At 38.4% G+C, this 15,556-nt stretch overlaps 2 protein-coding genes across 2 annotated transcripts; one reads left to right on the top strand and one right to left on the bottom strand.

The window, feature by feature from the left end:
- Positions 1 to 664: 664 nt before the first annotated feature.
- On the top strand, positions 665 to 5,515 carry mcfd2 (multiple coagulation factor deficiency 2, ER cargo receptor complex subunit). The gene is made up of 4 exons (XM_033979764.2): positions 665 to 774; positions 1,432 to 1,602; positions 2,417 to 2,576; positions 2,903 to 5,515. The coding sequence occupies exons 2-4, from the start codon at positions 1,433 to 1,435 to the stop codon at positions 3,032 to 3,034; spliced, it is 462 nt and encodes a 153-aa protein (XP_033835655.2). The 5' UTR covers positions 665 to 774; position 1,432; the 3' UTR covers positions 3,035 to 5,515.
- Positions 5,516 to 5,777: 262 nt separating this feature from the next.
- prop1 (PROP paired-like homeobox 1) lies at positions 5,778 to 8,683 on the bottom strand. The gene is made up of 3 exons (XM_033979283.1): positions 8,611 to 8,683; positions 6,733 to 6,959; positions 5,778 to 6,122 (listed from the first exon to the last, which is right to left on the bottom strand). The coding sequence occupies exons 1-3, from the start codon at positions 8,681 to 8,683 to the stop codon at positions 5,778 to 5,780; spliced, it is 645 nt and encodes a 214-aa protein (XP_033835174.1).
- Positions 8,684 to 15,556: the final 6,873 nt, after the last annotated feature.

Raw genomic sequence — 15,556 nt, 5'->3', positions numbered from 1 at the left:
CGGTGACCTTTCCGCATCGGACAGAGACAGTCGTCGGGACATCTCTGCTGCTGACCGGTGTGATGGTGGTGTGGAGGAGAACAGCTGATGCTATGGAAGGGCCCCCTGCTGGCGAAACAAAGAGAGACACACAAAGATGTTTTATGTAGACAAGATAGTGCGGTGCAGAGTAAATCAGGTTGTAATGGACGTGGCTGGACTTTTATTCATTCATATCCCCAGACTCTGTATGGGGTGGTTACTGTATCTGGAGGGGTGCAGAACTTCCCGCTCTATTCAGTTTATTTCGGAAATGAGCCAAGTCGTGCTAAAATAAATCAATATTTAAATACCAGGCAGCGGACAGCATGTTAGTCTGTGAAGACCTTTGTTACGATATAAATACTTCACCTGAGGAAGCTTCTGTGTTTAGAAAAGTAGGTATTTTAGTCTTGAAGGTAATGCTAAGTGAATTTAAAATGAATTGATGTGATGTTAAAATAGCGCGATACATTTAATAAATAGCAAAACAGTTTTTTGTTTTGTTTATTTGAGGCCAACTTTAGTGTGTAGTGTATTGTATTGTATTTCAAGGTTTGATACAATAAAATGCATAAAAGAAATGACATAACAGGATACATGCTTTTTTACTATTTGTCTCTACTTTACACTCTTTGATTTGTATGACCAATCAGAGTGCGCTGTCGTGTCCCAGTCCCCAACGGCAAAGCACGAGGTCCAAAAAGCTAAAACCGTTCACTTGTAGTTCAACAACATAACTGTCTTCTGTATCAGGTAAGATAAAAATGTTTTAAGTCTTTTATACACCATTTACAATAACAATTCAAGCAGCCTTCCTGCCGTATTTTAGGCAAACTGACGCATGGAATGAATCTCGACGTAACTGCGAAGATTTGAGCAAACAAAATGAGCAAACAAAAATGTACCCAGATAGTGGTTCAATTTTATCATGGCTATGTCTGAAAGATATGTAATCACAAGATAAAAACATGTATATAGGTTTATGTTGTTTCTATGTTATTAAAAACACAATCAAGATAAAAAAAATGTTCCATTCATGCAGTGCAGAAATGAAGAATTTTGAAGGAGAAGTATTAATAATGTAACAATGTCTAATAATCTGCCTTAAATCTCCCATGTGCACAAACACATTGTATTGTGTTGACTGGTGTTGAGGTAGAAATTATTGGTTTACAAATCTTCATACTCAAAAATGATCCTAGTAATAATGGTCTTATACTGAGTTGTGATATTGGCCAAGTTTGAATATTTATAAAACGTGTGTTTATTCATTTTTGTACAATAATTAAATCAATGTCACATTTTAGCTATGCTGATCCTTACTTTCACTCAAATTGTGAGAATATCCGCCCGCCCCTTTTCAATTATGTTCCATGATGACTTAATAACTATGCATGCTCTCTTTTACAGTATGAAGAGGTCTTTTCCGCATTATGGGAGCCTCTGGGTGGTCTTGTGTTGTTGCCTGGTGACAGTTCACTCTCATGGGGAACATGAGCAGCAGCAGGGGCAAGCAGCTGGGGAGGCAGTCCATGTTTCTGCCCATGGCCGCTTTGACAAAAACATGGTTCAGGACCAAGAGTGAGTGACCTGCGTTAATGAACTAAAGTCTTATTCAAACAAATGCATGAACTTTATAGCATGATGACATAACAGTGACATCAGAAAGGTTTGGTTCAGTGAGGATGTCTGTGGTTGGATAATAAAGCAGGTTCAACAATCTTCATTTCATTATGTTCATTTGTTATGAAAATAGTAATTTAATTACAGGAATACTGTCTTCTGTATTCTTGAGTCTGAGAATGAAAATGTACAAATGTTGAACCTTTCCATTTATTAGTTACTGCATATTTCACTTTATCTACCAGCAAAATTACACTTAAACCAAAGAAAATAGAAGATTGAATAAACATGTATACTTACTGTGAGCAGACTCACCTCTCCACAGATCTGACCCATAACTTGGACTGGGGTTGTGAGCTGCTGGCCTTTATGGAGAGGAATAACTATAATGTTAAACTATGGGATATTCTCAGGAAACCATAACATCTCCATGGAGACAAGCAGCTAGCAGACCCTCCAATAAATAAATTGCATAAAGCAACTTAAAGAAGTATAATATTGTTATGTCATCTGCGACCCACACATTTATGCTGAAACTGTGGCCCAGGTGGTTCAAATCTGAAACTTTTTACTAAGTACTTTTTGAGGAATAAAATCACTTATTGTTGATATTTTCAATCTTTACCACAAAATTGATTTGGACACGACAATTATGTTTTCAACAATAACAGGAGCAATAACAGGAGCAGTAAAGAAATGTTTGGGGAGAATTTTAGACCTTCCTATATTTTAAGGTTAAGATGCACTTTATTATTTCTTACTTTGTGTTTAGTCACATCATGGAGCATTTGGAGGGTGTGATTGACAAACCAGAGAAAGACATGACACCTCAGGAGCTGCAGCTGCACTACTTCAAAATGCACGACTACGATGGCAACGACCTGCTGGACGGACTGGAGCTGGCCACTGCCATCACACACGTGCACAAGGAGGTACTGCAGACTGCAGGACTTTCACAGTTCAAAAGCTATAATATTGCTAAAACAAAAGGACCATTGCCATAGCAAATCTTTCAACTCGGGAAGGAATCGTTTGCTTGAAACCCAAGAATAAAAGGAGCAAAGAGAAGATTTGTGTGTGTGGTGAAAGATATTACCGCCAATAGATAGACTGATATTATAATTACAGACTTGGTGTGGTCCATAATGGCAAGTTTGTTTAGTTAGCATAGTTTAGTTTACTTTGGACAAAGGTTTATACATAAGAGACTTAAAAAATTTGTGAACTGGAAAATACAGTAATTATTATTTCTTTTCAGGAAAGAGGAGACAACAGTGCGCCAATGAAGGAGGAGGATCTGATCAGCCTCATTGATGATGTGCTCAAAGATGACGACAAAAACAACGATGGATACATCGACTACGCAGAGTTTGCCAAATCACTGGAGTAAAGTTTGTGAGCCTTTGCGACCATCGGGGGGCGCTATGGACTTATTTCAGCTACAAGACTGTGAGCACACACTTAAATGTCACCAGGAATTAGCAATTTAGAACAAGAGGTGAGTGATACAGCATCTACAACAGTGATTATCAAACATTTCACACCAAGTACCACCTAAGAAAATTTGTTAGCATTCTGAGTCAGTATGCTAACTAATTTAAAAAAACAGGACCAGATCTAAACCAGGACTATAACAGGTCCAAACTAGGGCTAAATCAGGTCTAAAATTTGACTGTGATTGCTACAGAAGCTCTAAACAAGGACTAACCCAAAGGAGGATAAAAATATCGATCAAATTGAAACTTAAGTTAACACTGAATGAGAGTCTGTGAACCACCTGAACTAGAATGCGTACCACAGTTTGAGAACATCTGGTCTACAAGATAATATCTTTTTATGTGGGTTGGCAATGTTAACAAAAATAAATATCTTAATCGTTTTTGGATTTGCCTGATAGAGATTAATTATATTTTGCAATCCATCAGAAATGTGCCAAAACATTCCTATAAAATGTCTTGGTTGAGTTTCAAGTATTGCGCTCAGTTTGAAATGGACTGTGAAATTAAGCACAAATTTACAGAAATAACACTTTATATTCTTTGGATGACTTAACTAATCTGATCTTTACTGGTTTCAATGATATTCAGTGATGCATTTCTTTGCAGATTTCTGATGGATTGCAAAAACATCATCTGATTATCTAACTATGAATTTTTGTCAATATTGTCCACCACTATGAACAAAGAACTAGGTCTGAAAACAAAAGCAACTCTCTTTTATGAGCCAAAATTATAGTATATATAGTAAAGTGACTCGCAGTCTTTTCACACCAAAGGAAAGATTTGGATTTCTGAGTCCCACCAGATCTAAACCTACATCTATAACAGGACTATTCCAGAGGTAATCTAGAGATAAACCAAGTGGAAAAGTGGACTACATCATTTCCACTGTAGTTCTAATTCAGTGGATAAAAGTGACTCTAAATTAGACAAATGCACAAACTGAAGAGCTGTCCAAGTACCACCTGAAGGAGCTTGTATACTTTGAGAAACCCTATTATTGTACAGGTTCAACTGGAGATTTGGGAAACCACGCACAAGACTGCCTCTTAGATTTATAGCTTTAAGTTTTTGATGTTGTTCTTTTTATTTGACCATTTTGACTTTTCATTTTCTGTAGTTTGCAATGACAGTCATCTTCTGCCTTGTTTGCACTGATTTGAATAGTGGGTTTGATCAGGGACAGGATACACTCATGTCAAATTAGCCCCATTTATTAGATAGACCCTGAATTAAGAAGCTACTTAAGGTATGTTACCATTTCAGGCTCGTAACTGGTTTTATGTCAGATTCAATTGGTCCATCTTTTTCTATTATCAAAAAGGGGACTGTCAAAGCTACAGTCCCTCCCCTTATTGGTTAATTTCTAGATGGGACAATTATCAAAAAAGCCAAACTATATTTTACACTGTGGCTTTTGAACTAGCTTCATGGACCAAATGATTGAAGGATTTTTGTGCTTTGTGCGATAATGGAAGTTGATCTTTGTGGCCTTTAGTCTTTACAGCAGAGTGTTGTTTGGTTTACAGTGTCACACTCATGCAGTATTTCAGTCCAACTCAGAAAATAGAACCATTTATGAGTGAATGTACACTTTTAACTTTTTACACTGTAAGCAAAAGTTTAGTAGAACCAGTTTAGTATTTTCTAGTGTGGTAAGCTACTGATGATTTATTTGATCAATCAAATTTTTGCCACATCCTGTTTGGAGAAAAGCACAGACGTCTTTCTCATCCACAAATGCTCTGTTTGCTAAAATGGTCTGCTAATATTCACCATATAATCTTTCTGTTAAAATCAAGTCATTAGCAGTTTATGTACCTTTGTCGCCATGTTTGTTTTGGGTCGTTTGGACCACAGTGCTGCTCTGTGATTGGTCCAATCCACCAGTGGGCTCAAGCCCAAACGTAGTAGTGAGAGCTGTATAGGTTTGTGAACTATACCACAAATATCCATCATACTCTGTAAGTATCACAAATATATAACAGTGAAAATTGTCACTGTCAAATCTTTTCATCATTGACAATGTTATGCTGTAGCTCTCATATGACTTCCCTTTTTACTTACTTAACTCTGTAAAATCTTTAGAAAAGCTTTATGAGTTTTCTATATAAATCTATGGCTCTTCAGATGTTTGCTGCCTTTAGCACAGATACATTTCAAAATGTGAGATCTGTGTCTAAATATTTAAACATTTATAGCTGTTTCACGTGTCGTACATTTGTGTGAAATCTGTTTATGTGTCAGTGTTGACTTGATTCATTCAGATGACTGAATGTAGCTATTTAAAAGTGTAAAAACATCACAGATGCAACTGTGTTGTCTCTGTTATGTCGAATATATATTGTAAAATAAACTTTACAATTAACTGAGATTTCTTTCTTGTTTTTTTATTATCAATCAGAAAATTATTAAAAAACTGTGAAACAAAAATAGACAACTAATTTCTGCAATATTATTTTTGATACATTTTCAGTAAAAGTTCCCAATAAACCAAGGAAAAGGGGATTAAAACAAATGAGTTCTTGTGCAATATATGACTATCTAAACTGTTACTCTTATTGCTTTTACCTTACTGAGTGACCTTAAACCCTCAAGACAAAATACCAGATGAAACCCCTGACTGCGTTCCCTTTAGCTCCAATGGGGGGCAGTATCGAGCGGCTGCACAGAGGCCAGCGAGAACACAGGAGGGGGCAGGTTGGTTCGGAGCGGCCCATACCAGTCCTCATGCTGCAGCTGAGGGGTGTTCTGGTGCCCCCCAGTGGTACAGGGATGTCGGGGGTACGGCCCAGCCTGGAGCATGGGGGGTAGGCGGGGCAGATGTGGCAGCGGCTGGGGGTAGAACTGACGACTGATGGCCCCTGGTTGTAGAGAGACACCCCCCAGCAGAGCCCTATGTCCCCCCAGCACAGAGAGCACCTTTTGGGACGCGCGCTCCTTCTTCCTCTGCTTGGCTCGTCTGTTTTGGAACCAAACCTGAGGCAGATGGGCAGAGGGGGGAGGGTCTTACTAAAATATATAGGTTTACATAATAATAGGTTTTTGTACATCCAGTGCCTAACAAAAATATGCAGGCTCAAGATTTCTGGAGATTTCTTTTTGAAATATTGAAAAATAGGCTGCATCTTATTTTACTTATTCAGGTAAAATCTTATTATTTATTTATACATGCATTTACAAATAGGCCTAATATCTAGAGAGGGCATACTTTTACAATTATGAAAAATATATACTAAAAAAACATTTTTTTAACACATTTGGATTTTACTTTAATTTAAGCATTATTTGCATATAATATTTAAATTAAAATGTGCCATGTTTTTATGTAACACTGCATGCAATAACTTTTTTATTTTCTCCATAGTAAAATATAATCACTTATTATTACCATGTTCAGTGGATACGAAAAAGTGAAATTAGACCTGTGCAAGCCTGTATTTATGGATTTCAGTTTTTTGTTATAGGTGACATTTTGAGTACTTCTCAGCATTCAAAAGATAATATGTTGTTTTAAATTATCTATTGCTATGGCAACTGTCCTAAGAATTCATAATTCTGAAACCCACAGACAGATTTTGTTTCTGACCTGTATACGCGCTTCATTGAGTTTGGTGTCTCGGGCCAGCTCCTCTCGGTGGTAGATGTCTGGATACTGATTCATCCCAAAGGCCTCCTCCAGCTGCTGCAGCTGCCTGTGGCTGAAGGTGGTCCGGTGTCGTCTACGGGAGGGAGAGGGGTATGCTCTGCCCCTCCGACTGGGACCAGGCAAAACATGGGTCCCATACAGGGGAGGCCTCCTCTCAGGCTCTATGTCTGTGCACAGGTCAGAGGGAAATGTGACTCAAAAAGAGGTGGCAAAATCTTATACTGTGTATGTTTATAGAGTCAAGTACAACCTTATAAACCCAGATGGGATATGAAGGATTGTTTATTAAAAACGCACTATGTAACTTTTTTGCTAAACGGTCCACCACCTGGTTGTGGACATGGAGTCATTGTTTCGCTTGCAGCATCAAACTTCTAAACTTCTAAATAGAGACAAGTGAAGCCCCCTGGCCAAGTTACTGATCAGATCTGTAGAGAGGGGGCACACTCAGGAAGAATGTATGTTTTTTTTCAAGGCTATTAAACACACCTGTAATTGAATAAAGGCAAGATAATTTAATACAACAGTGTAACATTCCATGCAAAGCAGCAACATCTCCATCAAGATAGGCGGCACACTCTCCACCAGAAAGTTCCATAGAGCTTTTTTTTTTTAAACCCAGTTTACCGATCTGTCGCCTCAGATATGAAGTACATATGTTCAAATCAACCAGTCATTTTACTTACAAGATGAAAGCAGATTGTTTTATTGTCAACAAATCTAAATTACAATGTGTTTTGAATGCTGAATGAGCTCCTTTGGGTTGCCAGATCCACAACTAAACTTACTTTTGCACCACTTGCTCACCACTGTGAAGGTTTTATATCTGTCATAAAAGTCCATAATAGGCCAATAAAAAAACACCAACTGCTGATGATACCCTCACTCTTCCCAACATCTGTTTTCAGGACAGAGAGGACAGCACAATCCAAAAACGGTCCCAAAAGTAGTCCAAAAGAGGGATTATGCGTCTGTGGTGTGCCCGGCTGGAGAATGGACACCCGAGATCCCCCAGATTTAGAGGAACACAAACACTCGTGAGAAGCAGACACCAGAAACGACCAGATTTAAGCAAGATTACAGCACAAAGTGACTAATCTGCAAAGACAGTCCACTCACCGAGCTCATCAAATTAATGGAGAGGTGCTATCTAAACTCCTGTAGAGCTTGTACAACTAGAATTATCTTGATTTGCATGCAATTTCTTGATGGGCCCGAACCAACAAATTAAACCATTATAATGAGATTTAAAGTCTATTTGTTTCCCCTTTAACAATTAGTTTTTGCTAAAAGTTTGTTTTGAAGTTATAGTTGTAAATTTTGTTTTCTTTCTTTAGTCTAATCAGCATTATTAATATCAAAATAAAAAACAAAACATAACAACATTCAAATGGAACATCAGTTGCCTCATCATGTACGTTTTTAGCCAAGCATGTTTGTTTTTATGTTTTATTATGCTGAAAACATGGAAAAACATTGTCCGTGAGATTCCATCTCCACAAACCTGGTTCTTATTTGGCCCAGAGTCTCCACCTGTTTGTCTCCATGGAAATGTTCCTTTGGAAATAATATTCCACAGTATGGCATAGAACTCATCTGTCCTTGATGTTCCACAGTGCCATAAGGTTATTTAAAATGTGCGCCAACGACTACTTTTTGTTATACTCTTAACACTTACTCACAGAAAAGGCCATCATGGTCATTTTTACCATACCATACAAAAACCCGCTACCAAATAATCAGTATTTTATGTAATAAACCTCACCATGTTCAGTAATAAAATTATTGTAATATAATGTATTGTTTTTTGGCTCTTACCTGCAGTGGAGCTGACAGTTGCCATGTCAGAGTACAGCTCCTGGGACCCCTGAGCTTCCTTCAGCTGGGACATCTCTGCTCCTCTGCTCCAGACCTGCTCAGGTACGGGACACTCACCTGAACACCCCCGCCTTTACCCCCCAGCCCCCTCACCCCATCCCCCTCCTCACCTCCTCCTCACCTCTGACCCACCCACAAACTCCACAGCACTGGGACATCTCTGCTTCTCTGTTCAGGTACGGGACACTCACCTGACACCCCCCCTTTCACTACTGCTGCCCTGTGGAAGATGGAAGTGAAGAACAATTTGTAGTGTCACTGCTGCCCCTCAGTGGCACCTGGTATTCCCAGCGGTCTCCCATCCAAGCACTAACCAGGCCTTGCTTAGCGTCTGAGATCTAAGAAGATTGAGCATCATCAAGGAGGCATGGCCACCCACTACTGTGAGTCAACCAACAGAGGGCACTATTATGCTGCTTAATAATGATACACTTATATGCAGTAAAGACATAAGCACGGGATTCGGGTGTGTCCATAACCTCTAGTCCACATATATCGCCCCCTATTGGTCTCTGTATGTCTCTACGCTACAGTCTGCTACTTATTTAACTCATGTGAACTTTCTTGTGAACGTCTCCTCTTTTGACCCCTATAATGTCTCGTCTCTCTCCGCCCCTCTCCTGTGGGACAGTGGATGACAGCAGGATCCCCTGGACAGGGGAGCTTAGACACTAACTCATCCCAAACTATAGCTGTCACTCTGTGGTATTTAGAGGCTGTGTGCCCTGCATGCCTCAGTTTTATGAGGGTCTCCTGAGGTTTGGATGGACAGTCAGCTAAGGTGATGTGCACAGCAGCTATCTATGCATGAGTTTCAGAATCATGAAAAAATAGGACTGTTGTCATAGAGATTAGCAAACAAAACAAAGTATCATATCTTTGGAATATGAAGCACATAAATAGGCCATAGTTGATGATCTAGTCCACGGTGTCTTAGTTGACCAAATTTTCTAAATATCGTCCTTGGTAAGTTCTTGTCATTTCATTTCTAGATTGTGATACAAGCCAGCAAATCCAAATCAAACAGAAGCTATGAGCTGTTGATGTTTTGAATATAATGTCATTAAGACTGATTCAGGCTTAGTAGCCACTTAATTAAGAGGTTATGGTTGGGCTATTAGTTGACTATGAATTATTCTTAATAAACTATTTGTTCATTATGAGTATAAGTATTTCTAAATGTGCTATTAAGACTAATTAAAGTGTAGTCATTATAAGTGTTAACTATAATCTTTAGTTTATACATTTTACTGTGAGACTTTGTTCCTCTGCTTCATTGACTCAAATAGTATCCTTCATTCTCTCAAAGTGTAGCTGATTCTAGGAAGGTGACTCCTCTCTTACACATACCTCATGTTCTTCCCGTGCTTGCGTAGGTTTCCTCCGAGTGCTCCGGTTTCCCCTATCATTAAAAACATGTACAATAGGGACTCCACTGGGGCCAGGACTCCCCTGAAAAAGAGATTCTTAATCTGGCCCTAACCTGTTTCAATAACGGTCAATAAAGGTCCTGTTTGAGAGCAATAGAACATTTTTTTGGGGGGGTCAATATTCATTATGGGTACTTTTTCTTTGTACTAGTGGAGAACTTTTTGTTTTTCTGTAGTATAAGATTTGACCTGTAAAGGGTTGAAAAAATAATTTCTACTATTTATTGCAGCTTGTGTTCATTATCAATACTGTACATATAGAATTGTTTTTGGGGAGTAAAATCTGCTTTTGGGTTATTGTGTCAGTGGCATAATTGTATTTAGTATTATGGTATTACATCTATATTTCCTTCAGCGATATATCGTACTTCAAAATTTGTTATCATGACAGGCCTAGGACCACAGCACGTCCTGCTCTAGACCCGCGTCACAGCCCACGTCACGTTTTGCTCAAGACTCTGGGACAAAACCACACAAATATCATTGTTTCACCTTTGACTCATTTTGACTCATTAAAAAAAAAAAAACTGGACCAAATCAGACCGAGCACAATCTGCCAATTTCCCATGTGAATCAGTGTATCCCAAATATTATTGTTAAAATAAACAGTGGGCCTGTAAAAATGCTTACAGCGTATATCAGCACTGTGAGTGGGTGTTAACTAAGTGTTCTTCCCTATTATTTGTTGGAACAAACTTGTGCAAATTAAATATTTGGAAAAACAAAAAAGAGAGGATTATTTTAATAAATTAGTGATCTAGTCAAAACAGCAGACAAGACACCCCCTGAAGTATAAGAAATATGACTTTGTATACAGGTTCATCCATAACTTATAAGTATAAAACACATTCTTATTAAATAACAGACCTGGAGTTTAGTCTAGTGGCATCACCTGCTTGTCTCCATGGTGATAGACACTGTCAAGCATTCAAGTCAGGCAGACGCTCAATCAGAAATGTTGTATAGTGCACTTTTAAACTTGACATTGCCTGATTCACCTTTGTACTTTACCAACCCCTTATGAAAAAAGTATGAATGACAGAAAGCTATATGTTGATAATATACAATGATGATGATATTATACAATGTGAGTATTGTGAGTATATGAGCCATTCCTAAAAATCTCCAGAAGTAACCTTCAACTTATAGAATGAAATGGGGGTAAGTCTGCTCTGGTTCTGGAAGTACATTTTCCCTTCAGTTTTTTAGTTCATAAAAAAACAAAAAAAAAAAACAGTTCAAAATAAGTTCAAAGCATCGTGGAGGCTAACCAGCTATGTGGTAACTAAGCCATAATACGGTTGTTTTAAGTCCAAAAACCACATTTAAAATTCAAGATTCTGCAAAATCTTTTAATAACTTTGTGGTTTATAAAGTTTCAGAAACACATTATAAATAAAAGCACAACACTTGTCATTAGTTACATTAGTTATCATTAGTTTTAGTTCACTGTAAAATGGGCCAAGATCTCCTGAAGAAACTTTGAGTTGAAATGAGACTGCAGAGGGAGGACCCTCTGCATGTGTCCCTCGTGCTCTGTTTCAGGAGGTGGAGGGATAAGGGCGAGACGAGGGTGGGGGACAACGGGGAAGAAGAGGGGTGGAGGGCAGGGCAGCACTCAAACAAATGAGGAGCCTCTGTGATGATGATGGCTCTGCACCAGGAGCCAGTGCACTCCCTCTGAACATAAATCTCACTTCAAACAGTCACTGAGCAGCTCGAAGCAGATATCATGGAGGGTTCTTGGGTCCGAGCCAGAAACAAAGTGAATGAAGAGAATACTGCTGACACATGCATCTTTTTTTCTCACATGTTTAGAAATGATCTGGCAGATGTCACACACATGTCATATTGCTCAGTTATAAAATTTGATTGAAATGTTAAATATAGGAAGAATATGTTGAGTGAAGGTTTAGGGATTTGGTTGCAGCACATATGCAAAGCTCTGTGCCAGCCTCAGTGTTGTGAGATAAATTTGTGGGTCTTTTTTAAGGCTACCATCTGTAATGTGTATGTTGTATTCTTACACCACAACTAGATGGTATATTACTTCTGTCTGATATTGTGCCAGCTTTGACCTGACAGAAGATCAGAGACCACAGGTCTGCTGGTGAAGAAAATCTTAAACTTACAGATGGTAGCTCTAAATCTCAGATATCGGCAAATATTGGCCAGAGTAGCAAGACGATATCATATTGCCTTGGAAAAAAAGGAAAAATCTGTATCAGATGCTCTCTAGTTTAAAATAAAAAAATATATATTAAAAGTTGTTCTAAGTTGAGCTGTATCTTAGGCTGGAGAAAGTTGCCTTCCTCTGCTTCTCTGTGGTACGTCTTTAGTGTGGTCCAGTAGTTGCATTGTGTTTGAGTGTTGAGTCAGATGCTGCCAGGTCCCTCCACAGACCTCCATTCACATGTTCCTGTCCTGAAATCAGTTGGCTCAGTTTGCTCATTCTGCCCCAAAATCAACAAGTTACAAATGAAAATAATGAATGAAGATTAAAATGTTAATACACTCATCGTAATAGTCAGGCTTACTTTTGGATTGTTCCATGTCTAGATAAATCAAATTTGGGTACTCTGGGCGCAGAGTACCCAGCCAGGGGGTGGACTCGTCACTGAAGTGGTTGGCAACCTGGTCCATGACCAGCCTTTATGCCAGTGCGCCCAGCACAAATAAGTTGCCACTAGTTTGTAACTGATTGTAACTGCAGAGTAGTCTCTGAGTGATTAATGCTGTGTCTGACATGCCAAAAGTTCAGCTTTTTCAACTCTGGCATCTGACGCTTTGGACGCATGAACAGAGCGTAAACTCTCAAGACACGCCGTATCGACGTCAGTTTTGTGCCATTCTGGTGCTTCAAAACACGTCACAAAATTGCACACCGGCCTAGATACGAGTCCACCATAGACTGTGCATGTAAACTCAATGCCCCTGATGCCCCTGTGTGAACACACATTTACAGATATGGTGAAGAGCTCAGTCACATGAGAGGAGCTCAGAGTAGAGCCGCTGCTCCTACATGTCGAGAGAAGTCAGGTGGTTAGATGCCCGGGGACCCTTGGGCATCTGAATTAGATGCCAAAGGTGGCCTGAGAACGCTGAAAGAAGCTGGAAGGCGCTGGAAGAAGTGTCTGGGGCGAGGGAAGTCTGGGAATCGCTGTTTAGACAGCTGCCCCCGTAATCTCTGTGCCAGAATAACAAAATGGGTGTGAAGAGTGGAGAGAGACATTCAGTAATTTATTGGCGCAGGGAATTGAACCTATAGGTCAAACTTGTTCAATAACTTTTGGACATTGGACATTCAGTGGTATTTCATGATTTATATGTTCAAATAATGTAGAAAAGGCAAGTTATAATTCAGTCCTAATATATGTGCTTATACAAATAAGCACAATATACATTGTCTTTCACTCTTAGTTCTTTTTGACAGCAACAAACTATTGAGAAATGAATTTGCACACAACATATTGCTCACATATTGCTAACAACCTTGGGTCCTCAGTGCACTGTGACCGATAGGCCTATATACTATAATTATCTATACGTAGGGCTATTTTCTCCATGCCATAGACGTACAATGAGTCCCTTTCAATTGGCTGAATTAGCAGTACTTTCCATAGCAGCAGAGACACAGACTTCCCTTTTCTCCTTCCTGTAAGTTAATCTCTTTATCTTTCTATTATTAGCCCTCAATGGGAGCCAGAAGACCAGCAGGCAGAAGGCATCCACCACAGAAACTAATGCAAAGACATAGTGTGTGTGTATATATATATATATATATATATATATATATATATATATATATATATATATATATATATATATATATATATATATATATATATATATATATATATATATATATATAAATAAAAATAAATAATATTTAAGCTTGGATGTCCATGTCCTCTGTATTTTGAAGAAACAGCAATGAATTCCAACAAAACTGCAAATCAAATAAGCTAGAGCTCAGGATTGTGAGATCACACATCATAAGAATTTTCAGTGTTGAATGTTAAAACAATGGTGATTTTAAGATGCTAAATACAAAATCTAGCATTCATGCAAAAGTTTGGACACTATAGAGTGATAAATGTATTCACCAGTAGTGATCCAGCAGTTTATTGGGTTGTTCCATCTCACTTTCATTTACTTTTTAACATTGTTTTAGCTAATGTTTCTATGAACGTTTTGCACTACTGCCAAAAACATGGTGTTCTTTTTTTTTTTTTTTTCATCCCGAACTCTCTGCAACTGCAATTATTCTAGCAGTTGACTAGTCAGCGTTTTTTTAGTATTCTTTGATTAGTTGACTAGTCACACGATTATTTCTATTGTACATTAATATATATATATTTTACCAGATAAAGGTTGAAATATGGTGACTGAAGGCTTCTAGATAAAGTGCATTACTGACTGAAATCTGAAATGTTTTATTCATTCTGATGTAATGATGCCGCTGTCTTAACAGATCTTTTGGAATATAATGCAGAGTCCATACTTTATAGCTCAGTTAACAACAGTAATAGTCAAAATACAATTATGATTATTTTAATAGCCAATTACAGTTCTGATTATTCCAATTAACTGTTGCAGCCCTATGTAATAAGAATTTATGGCAGAGCATACTGTAATTCAAGACTTAAACTAAATAATCATGTAGTTAACAGGTCAATGATAAGTTAATAATTTGTCCTGTTTTGGCTTGTATCACAATTTATGTCAGAATCAGTAGTGTTTTAATTGCCATTGTTGGTGAATACAATTAACAAACTAAGAACTTGCTTCAGTGATGTGGAGAAACATTGCCTCTTTTAGGTTAGTCTGAGTTTACAACCAGTCAAGTCATGCTGTAGTCTTCTTTTAGACCTGTTTTAGGCCTAGTTTGGACCTGGCTTTGTCCTGTTTTTAACCCAGTTTAGATCTGCTAGTACTATGAAGGCTCAGAGAACAATTGTAGTTTAATTATTGTGATGACTTCAGAATGGAAATGCTCATATAGGAAAGTCCAGCTCTCCTCAAAATAAATGCAAACTCCTACGAGAAAACTTATAAACACTTCAAAAATGGCAAAAACATTTATTTAGAGAATTTTATAACTGCATTTTGCGCATACTTTTGGTCCTGGCTGGAAACATTATTTTTGTGTGAGAAAAAAAAAATCCATAAAACACAATGTGATTCTTTGACCATGTCCATTGCAGCAGACACTTAAGAGGAAATTCCTGCTCGGAGACTGAACTGGGAGTGACCTGGTTGGCAGACAGGCAGCCTCTATGGAAGGAATGTAACTCAACTCTTCTCCTCCTTCACCTCCTCCCCTCCGCATCCATCCATCCAAAAACAGTGTCCCAGCCCAACTGTGGTGAGAGGGGTGACTGAGGATCCCTTTAATCTCTCATCCAAATTCATAGAAGAAGACATTTTAACTTGGAGACGAGAGGGAGTTGGAT

Source organism: Periophthalmus magnuspinnatus, chromosome 15 (genome assembly GCF_009829125.3).
Source record: "Periophthalmus magnuspinnatus isolate fPerMag1 chromosome 15, fPerMag1.2.pri, whole genome shotgun sequence".
NCBI classification, from domain to species: Eukaryota; Metazoa; Chordata; class Actinopteri; order Gobiiformes; family Gobiidae; genus Periophthalmus; species Periophthalmus magnuspinnatus.
Note: the sequence above shows the minus strand (reverse complement) of the source record. Positions and strands in the feature narration are given on the sequence as shown.